This window comes from Glandiceps talaboti, chromosome 18 (genome assembly GCF_964340395.1).
Source record: "Glandiceps talaboti chromosome 18, keGlaTala1.1, whole genome shotgun sequence".
Classification (NCBI taxonomy): Eukaryota; Metazoa; Hemichordata; class Enteropneusta; family Spengelidae; genus Glandiceps; species Glandiceps talaboti.
In genome coordinates this window covers 8,613,278-8,623,115 of record NC_135566.1, presented here as the reverse complement: position 1 = coordinate 8,623,115, position 9,838 = coordinate 8,613,278, and the positions used below count along the sequence as shown (strand labels likewise).

The 9,838-nt window shown below is 34.9% G+C and overlaps 1 protein-coding gene across 1 annotated transcript; it reads left to right on the top strand.

Annotated features, from left to right (window-relative positions):
* The first annotated feature begins 3 nt into the window (after positions 1-3).
* On the top strand, positions 4-8,399 carry LOC144449355 (uncharacterized). Its single transcript, XM_078139882.1, has 5 exons — positions 4-15; positions 1,910-2,558; positions 4,475-4,623; positions 6,831-6,955; positions 8,120-8,399. The coding sequence occupies exons 1-5, from the start codon at positions 4-6 to the stop codon at positions 8,205-8,207; spliced, it is 1,023 nt and encodes a 340-aa protein (XP_077996008.1). The 3' UTR covers positions 8,208-8,399.
* The last annotated feature ends 1,439 nt before the right edge of the window (positions 8,400-9,838 follow it).

Below are 9,838 nucleotides of genomic sequence, written 5' to 3'. Positions count from 1 at the left end.
AGGATGGGTGGTAAGGTAACGACATCACAGACACTAGACAAGCGTCAATGATCGTTAGCAACTTACGCTGTTTTATTACAAAAATGTTACTAAAGTAAACCAGTCTTGTTTTTTTATCCGATGTTATAATCCGGACTGTTTGGTAGATAGAAATAATCAGTCGTGACAACAGTTTTTCATAGGTGCAATCTAGAGATAGCGAAGAGGATACCATCGATGATTGCTTATCCCGTACATAACAAACAAACACAGTGTCAGCATTTTGCATCGTTATCCATATGATAAACAGTTTGTTAATGATTGATTGATTGATTGTCTACATCAGAAAGCATTGGTTGTCAGGGTTACAACATATTCAATGTCTTAATTAATAGTTATACTATATATGGAAAATGGCGCGATAATTGACGAGCTAAATGTGAGTGGTCGAGGACCTTGTAACGTGCAGAATACAACTTTGTTGGAATATAATTATAGATATTCATAATTAGATAGTCGTGCTTTCATTAATGAAAAAGTTCTTCGTACTTGTAGTGCGTTTTACCACATACAGGTGAACAATTGTTATTGTCCGCCAATAAACTATAGCTAGTCTAGCCGTTAGACCCGTCGGGCTATTCTCCGGGCTATTCTGCTTACTCTAAAAGCGACTGGGGCCCAAACAGAGGTACTCTTAATCACTACAGGTGTGGGTGATACTCACAAGATTACACAGGTAAGAAGATCTTCTTACTTGTCTGTGCAAGATTACCACTGATCTACTTGGACAGAGGCTTAGGGGACAGCGCCCTCAAACCATTTATAACACTTACTAGCTATTTGTTTTTATCGAGTCCATAGTTTCAATTCCCCATTGGTAATACTTTTCGAGACTAATCGGTCAATATCCCAACTGATTGATTGATTGATTGATTGATTGATTGATTGATTGATTGATTGATTGATTGATTGATTGATTGATTGTTTTTTTTATGTATTATTATGATTCACAGGTGACAAGACATGCTGCTACTAGTATACTTTTAACACATGTTTCAATACCTACCAATTTTACATGTATTTGTATTTGTCAGAAACAAGTTTGTCAAAGGGATCAAAAATTGAATTCGCGTTTGGGCTTCACATGCATTCTTTTGTACTGGTTTCTTGTACCAGTGTAGGAATCTAGTACTTTGGTCCACAGACAGTTGTTACCCGAGATATGTTTAAGAATATATAACAAAATACCGATAATATTGATATATTTGGCCGATAATAAAAAAAAATCAACACATATTAGTTACCAATAATTAATCCAAAACAAAATCTTGCAATGGACAAATTGTATACATATCAACTTGAGGCCGTACCTGTGTGTGAAGCTTATAATTACAAGTCATGTTGCCAAGTTAAACGAATTTGTTCGAGCGCGAGTGACACCTAAATCTATTCCCTACCGGTTTGTACAAACGGTTTCAAACTTTACTCTATCTGTTTACAATACAGGCACATTTCTTCTTCACATTTCTCTGCATTTAATTTCTTTAGACCATCCACATAAATCAGAGTAACCATGGTAACAGTTTACGGGAAGAAACAGTTTTTATGACATCTCACACCACCGAGGACCAAACATTGGTTGGTGGTAGTCTAGTGATTTTCGCTCACTGGCCTATAAACTTAATACTAGAAACCGTAAATGAAAATACCTAAACATTGCCGAAAAAGATTGTCGAGTTCTAGACTGAAAACAACAACAACAACAACAACAACAACAACAACAACAACAACAACAACAACAACGTGTGTTGAGGTTATGCAAGATCACAGATATGTCGATTGTAACTTAATGTAAGCAGATATTTAGTACCAGGGACTCCATCAGTGCATACGGCACAGCGCCAGCTACCGTCCTTCCTATATCGTATAGTTCAGTCACATATGTATATCACTTTCGATCATGGCGGACGTCAATGGATCAGGGGATGCCGGTTCCGTTCTGGACGCGTCAGGGGTTATCAACTTGTCGTCCATTCCAAATTTTCGACAGGTATACCCTGAAAATAGAGACAAGGGCAACGGAAAACTCTACCGCTCCTCTCGTCCTGACTTGATCTGTGAGAACGATTACGAAAAGCTCCAGGAACTCGGAATCAGATCCATTGTTGATTGTCGTTCGGTCAGCGAATATAATAGAGCGAACGGCGAGAAACGGCTCGACGAAGACTTTAACATTGTTGCAGTGAAGTTACCCAAGACAAAGGCGTCGAATGGACCAATTGGGTACAAACCTGCCAAGGTCAAGAAGAATAACAATTCGGCCAAGATAATGAAGTATGACCCTTCCAATCCAAAGAAGCACTTCCTGATTGATTTCTATTCAGTAAATTACATATGGTCAATATTCAACAGAGCACCGGTTCACAAACGTCTGATATCTTTAATTTTCCTAATATGTGATTTCTTGTTTCGTACGGATTATTTCGTCCGATATTATGCTCGCAACGTCCTGAACGTCGCCGGTTTAGTCGCCAATTACATTGATATGATTGAAATGAGCAGTCGACAGATATGTGCCGGTGAGTATACCATGTCTGTCACCTTATCTCATGAATATATTCATATCGCATGGCACTCAGAATAGCTAGTAGGCCAAGTATGGGACATTTCAAGCACAGTATAAAAAAAAAGATGCCATTAGTCTATGCACAGTTTTAAAATTCGTAATATTTTTTTTAGTGTGCTAATTTGTGGTAGATTTTCATATTAATAATAATATTTATTATTAATTATTATTTATTTTTTTATTTTGTTTTGTGTGTATTGTTTTGGCTATAGATTATGTGTATTTCACACATAGTTTTGTGCCAATTAATATACTATGCTATGCTGTAATAAATCAAGATATGTATGTTTTTGTCAATTGCAATGATCAGAATACATGAAATTGACATGCCATGTTCATATGACATCTTCAGACCTAGTCAATTTCTGATGTCAGTTTCACTCATGTCAGTTAGTACATTGTCATTTGCATTCATATAACGTTTGTATTTTTTCAATGGAATTCAGCATGCCATGCCTGTCTCATTTACAGTCAATTCAGCCAGTTCCATAGAGGCCTTGCGAGGTCACACAAACATGTCAAACTTTACAGTCAATGTGATAAATGATAAAGTTTATAATTATCATAAAATGAATGATTGATAACCTACTGTTATTGTTGAAGAATATGGTATACATTTATTGTTTCTGACCTTTGAACTTATCACATTTAAAATGAAATTTAAAAAAAATATTTGTGTTGTGTATTGCAGAATTATTTGCTCATCTTTCTTTGTGTCAGGAACAAATTTTTATGAATATGAACTGGAAAAGTTGTGATCTAAAAAAAATTTAAGAATTAAAAATATTCCTTGTCAACTTTTATCTCTTTTCAAAGGTATTTTATGGCTTGCCCTGGACCACATTTATACTGCCCATTTCCAAACTATACAATAAGTGTCCAATTAGTGGCTCACTATGATAGTTTTTAATGGTGTAAATGTAAATGTGATGCTCATATTGTATGAAAGTTGTAAGGGTTTCATCAGTTAATTAAACTCACAAATAATGAGAGTGTATTAATAGCAAGGTGATTGGAATCATCTGCTACTTTTTATGTAAATGAGATGGTTACAATGTATATCTAATTGAAACATTTTGATTCAAATTGTAACATTTTAATTAAAAAGCACAAAGTAATTATAACATTGTAGCAATTCAGTGGATGCAATTAAGAACACATATTTATCAATATGATATCTCACTGTTTATATTTATTTTCTATGCTTGATAGTCAGATTTAGCCAAATGAGTTGTTTCAGCTACAATTTTCTAATGATTCAAATAAATTTAGTAGTCTAGATATGATGTTTAGTAGTCTATATGAGCTGCACTGTTTATTGCAAGCTGTGTGTTAGTGTTAAAATGTCTATTAATCTTTGTGCCCTGCACTGTTTATTTCAAGCTTTGTGTTAGTGTTAAATGTCAAATTGTCCTGAGAGAGTAACACCAAGTATAAGTACCTATTCCTGTGTCCCTGTGTACGCATCATGTGTGTGTGTGTGTGTGTGTGTGTGTGTGTGTGTGTGTGTGTGTGTGTGTGTGTGTGTGTGTGGAGGGGTGTTACCTGTCCCTGTACACATTGTGTGTGTAAGGGGGGGGGGGGGGGAGGATACCTGTCCCTGTACACATTGTGTGTGTGTGTGTGGGGGGGGGGGGGTTTACCTATATCCCATTGTGTGTGTGTGTGTGGGGGGGGGGTTACCTGTATGTGAGGGGTGGGGATGGGTACCTTACCCTGTGTATGTTGGGGTGCTATGCTTTCCCTATATGATTTATTGATTATGGCCATATCATTATAACCTCTCTCATATAAAAGCCAGGACATCATCTATGCTGTAATTTGTTACAACAGACAATCACCATCCATAATCTTTAACTGTTCACACAGCTTTAAAGCTACTGATGGAGGAAGACAACCTCCCAGCTGTGATAAACTGTGCCCATGGCAAGGACCGCACTGGGATAGTATCAGCCATTGCACAGACTGTACTGGGAATACCACGGGATAAAGTAGTGAAAGACTATTCCTTATCACAGGTAGGAAAGGTTCATGTTAGTGTTCAATGGCTCTGTGTGATACAACCACACAGAAACCAATAAGAAATTGAGTATGCTATACTTTAAGATAGCAAGATTGAATGAATACAGTTTCTTGTGACACTTAGTCTATATAAAATGAACTGAGATGCCATCATGCACAGACATCAAATGCAGAAATCAAATCATTGGCATCTGTGTGTCTGTATCCTATTGCAATATGTTTGAATTTCATATATATATATATATATATATACTACACATTTAACAAGAGGGCTCAGCTGCCCTGTTACTTAGACTTAAATATTTGTCGTAGTTTTGTGCTTCACATCACTTATAATGTCATTGTGGAGTACCGACAATGACAAATCTTTCGATCTATGCTGCTATATTGTTCAGAAAAAACACACTAAAATTATAAACAGACTTGATTATCAGCACCCATGTAACTATGAACGCAAAGATTTATGGACATTACTAAAAAAGGTATATTTGTTTACAGAATTAAATAAAGACCAGGAAATGAAACTAAATTATGATTTCATTCTGATCTGTACTTGGAAGATAATTTATGTGTAGCTAAATACAATTGTAAACCTTTCATTCTAGAAATAATGCGTATGTTATGTTCTGGTTAAATAGACAGTTGAAAGCTTTCATAGTTTGACCACTAGGAGCGCTGTTCACAGGCCATTTTAGAGTCAGAAGTGAGGCCAAAATAGTACAGTAATCAGAGTATTGTTGCATAAAGATTGCAGACATGAAGTTACCACTCATTTCCTTATAGTTCCAGCTGACATATTTTTTTTAGTGACAACCAGTGAGCTTGCCGAACCACAACTGTAATGCTCCTGGGTGTAATGCAACCTTCACTTATTCATGGATTCATGTATTGCCATAAGATCAGCGGCCATGACAAAAATTATAGGCCCTCAATTTGCCAAATCTGGGGTGCCCCCTTGTTATGCTTACCCGAAAAATGGCCGAAACTTCGGTAACTGGAACATGGCGTATTGACAAGGAAGCCTATATGTGAAACACTGTAGAACCAGACTTACATATAAAAACTGAAACTTTTTGATTACATAAAACATAGCCCAGAGATTTTTACGAGTTAAAGTGGTATTTTGTGATAGTAACCAGGACAAGTATCAGAGCTACATAAAACAAGTCAACTCATAAATCATTTCATAAAGTATAGATTCAATTAATAGAATTCAGGCCAGACTTTTCACAGATCTTTTTTAGTCTTTTGTATACCAGAATATACCTGTGTGTTAATAAGCACACTGAGCATTCCAGTACACACGAAATCACATGAACACACTATTATTTTTTTAATATTTGCTGTTGAATAAATTGTTACAGTAATAATAACAGAACGCCATGATCCATAAATGCCAGTGTGTGTACTTTAAGGGTATTTGCACTCATGGTTATAGTGTTTTCTGGTGCACCTTCACTCACAAGTACAGCTGCAGAGAACACTACAAGCACTTGTACAGATGTCCTTAGTAGCCTGTGATACTACTGGCAATCATACTCACACATCCTGGGGTTCTGTTGTATAAGTGTTACTTTCATGATAACCATGCGTACTCATTACTATTAAGGAAGTATGATTAAAAAAATCTGAAGACCTTCCTTGGTAACATATAAAGTAATTCAGGAACTTCAGTGGCAAAAATATTAGGTCCCCCCCCCCCCCTCCACATTTTCTCACCTATCCCCCTCCCTCACAAATAATGAAAGGTCCATTAAAATGCTTAGAGAAATTCAATTTTTACCCACCAATATCTAATATGACTCATCAAGGACCTTCTGTTCTAACAGTGTTGCTACATACATGATTTAACATCACAAACACTTCAATGAAATATTTTGTTTATCTCATACTACATTTTTGATTAGGATCAATAATGATCAATATATGTAAAAAAAACAAAAAAACTTCTTAATTCTTGGTGACTGCAATAGCATTTTACATCATGCCATAGGGTGAAACTGGAACCAGAAAGTTGACTTCATCTCAAGGCAGCATATATATATATTAACTATGTAGTGCATAGAGCAGAAGTCACCATGACAACCAAGGAATTGAATGTTTCTGATCATTATGATGTGTTTAGGGAGTAAGATTCTATTTCAGGTAAATAAATAAGAATTAATTTTATGTTTCATGCCCCATCAAACCCATTTCTTTGTAGACATTACTGTTACCAGTTCGTGAACGATTGTACAAGGAGGTGGTTTTACGCTTCCAGTTTGCTGAAGATTTCATCAACTCTCAGCCAGAAACCATGGAGGGAGTCCTGGATCATATTAATCAGAAGTAAGTAGTCAAAGTTTGTGTTTATGTTGCAGATTTTTACAGTCTGGAGACTAAGGAAGTCAGTCTTCTAAGAAAATAGATTTAATGTATGACACAAAAGCCATGCTCAGAATGTTTTGCTCAACTTGTAGTTTACTGTGTGGAAATGAATACCACCATTCCCCACCCAATACCTCACCCCACCCCCACTTCCCATCCCCACCCCTAGTAGAGAGAGGATTAAACATGTTTGAACATAAAATATGGAATGATATCCTGGTCGTTCTTCATCATCATGACAACACACATCTACGTCTTTTGTTGTGTGGTGCTTGAAAAATGAGTCAAAATATTCAGTCATTATTCTTTCCAATTTTTCATAAACTATGCTTGCACAAGTATCATCATAAGGCCTAAAAAATAATGATTTGGTTCCGGTTACCCGACCCCCACCTAGTTTTTCACTGGCTGACCCTAAACTATTTTTTACATATTCTAAGAAATAAAAATCATCAAAAATTGTGAAGTCTCACGACAAATAGTAGATGCTGAAATTGACGTCAACCTAAAAAGACAATATAAAACTGTTCTTCCAATCTGTAATGGCTGTACATCTGATAGGAAGAAATAAACAACACAGAGACCATTTAGAAAACAATGGAAAACCTGAACTAGACACTCACACATGAAAAAAAAAGTATAATAAAATAAAAAAAAAAATCTGCCTACCCCACCCATTCTACCCCATTCTAAAATAGCATAATCAGAACCACACATTTTTTTATTAGGCCTAATTGTGTATTCCCCAGTGTTTTTCTTCGTTGAGTTGGAAAATACATGTATTAATCAGGTCTTCAAATCTCGTCAATGTCTGAGTCTGTCTGCATCTAATCACATTTTGGAGACTGACCTTGTATTGTCTAGTACTATGAAATAATGAACTGATAATTCATGAATTCTTGAAATATGTACATTATGTATACTTTCAAAAAATTAAATTTCATCAAAAATGTCAAATGGGGTGTGGATGGGGGTGGGGGAGAATTATAAACCCAACTAAGTCTGTGTTTCCTATTGTCTGAGAGCTCATGTCCCTACAAAAATGAAGCAGCCATGACAGTATGGGCCATCAAAACGAATATCATCAAAAACTAGTAATTATGTCATCACTTTTTCTGTTTTTAGGTATGGTTCAATGGAAGGCTATTTGGAATCAATTGGATTTACCAAAGAGGATCAACTCAAATTAAAAAAATCAATGATGGCGAAATAAAAAGGGAGAGTGTCGAAATCCGGAAGTCTGTTTCCTTGGATAACGTTCCTCATCAAAATTATTTACACAAAATTTCAAAAAATCAATATCGTAGAGTATAAATAAGTAGTAATTATTATATCGTGTCAAGAAATATTTGCATAACATTTGCATAATATTTGCATACATTAGCATACTATTTATATAGAATGAATGAGGAAGTATTAACGTAAACTCATTTTCACATTTCAGTTTGCACTTTGTCCTGAAAGACGTGAAATGTTGCCGAAAACAACAGATGTACTGATTGTCTGTTAGTTTTTCAATCCTGTTCTTCGAAGGTGTAAATAATCTTTGCATAAAATAATGTGTGTAATTGAGATCTAAAAGTGTAATGAATTTGAAACGTCCTTGATGTGAACCATGATAAAAGTGGTTAATCAAATCTTGTATACTTCCATGTCTTGTAATATTAATATGATACAAATGATTTTATTTATTTTTATGTACTCTCCAATTGTTGTGATTTTGATCTCCAGGGAGATTATTTTCTGATCTGAAATTGACAAGCAGCATTATTCATGATAGGTTGTGTAGAGATATGTTGATTATGAAGTAGTTTCCATGGTTACCGTTATTTTGATGAAACCATAGAAAGAGGCTGAATCATAAGCATTCCATTATCTGTTTTATATCTTCCTTCTTTGTAGCCCTCAGTGGGGACGATATCGCACTGTAACATTTAACCCTAACAATAGCTAATTGTTTTTTCCTATTTTTCATCATGTTACATATTCAGCAATGCAATATCTTTTTTTTATTCCTAACAATTCAGGAGCACATTGCACAATTTTCCGATATATTTAAAAAAAAAAAAAAACATGTTCAGGATTTCTGTGTCTTCTTTAAAATCATGATTACACCTGGTAGCAATATCACCTATCTGATTGTATTTCAAGAGATTGTAGCTTTCCCTATGTGTGTCAGAGTACTGTAGGTCATATAAAAAATATTAAGAAATAAAAATAAACCCTGTACTCCCATTTTAGATTTTGACAACTATAGAAACATGATATATGTGATATAAAAAGTCATATCTGCCAGGTGAGTTATTTCTAGCTTTAAGTATTTATACAGAAAATATAAACATGGTCTTTCAAAGAGGCTGAAAAGATGAATTTTTAAAAATAATATTATAGAGGTAGATTTAGCTGCAATCTTTTTCCTAATCAGATATCAAGATCAGATTATTAACTTGTTGAGATATGACGTCATGAGATGATAACTAGAGTTTATACAGGATCCATATATACATGTACTACAACGGGAGAAGAGTTATCAGCAAATGAACTAAAACTATTATTGCAATATATTGATGTTAAGCTATCATTGAATGTTGATATACAACCTGATTATAGTAGGTGGTGTGTTTCTGGTTGCAAGTTTTCTTCAAGTAGCCACACATTGAAAGTGGCCATATGGCTAAGGATTGGGGTATTTATTTTGGATTTTTAATTCATAAAACTATTTTATCATGGCTTCCTACTTGAAAAATTAACATGAAACAACATTGACAAAGTCTTTGTTTGTAACTCAATACATTGCAAAAAGCTCAGTAAAAAAATGTATTTTATTAATCATTTGCAATGTAT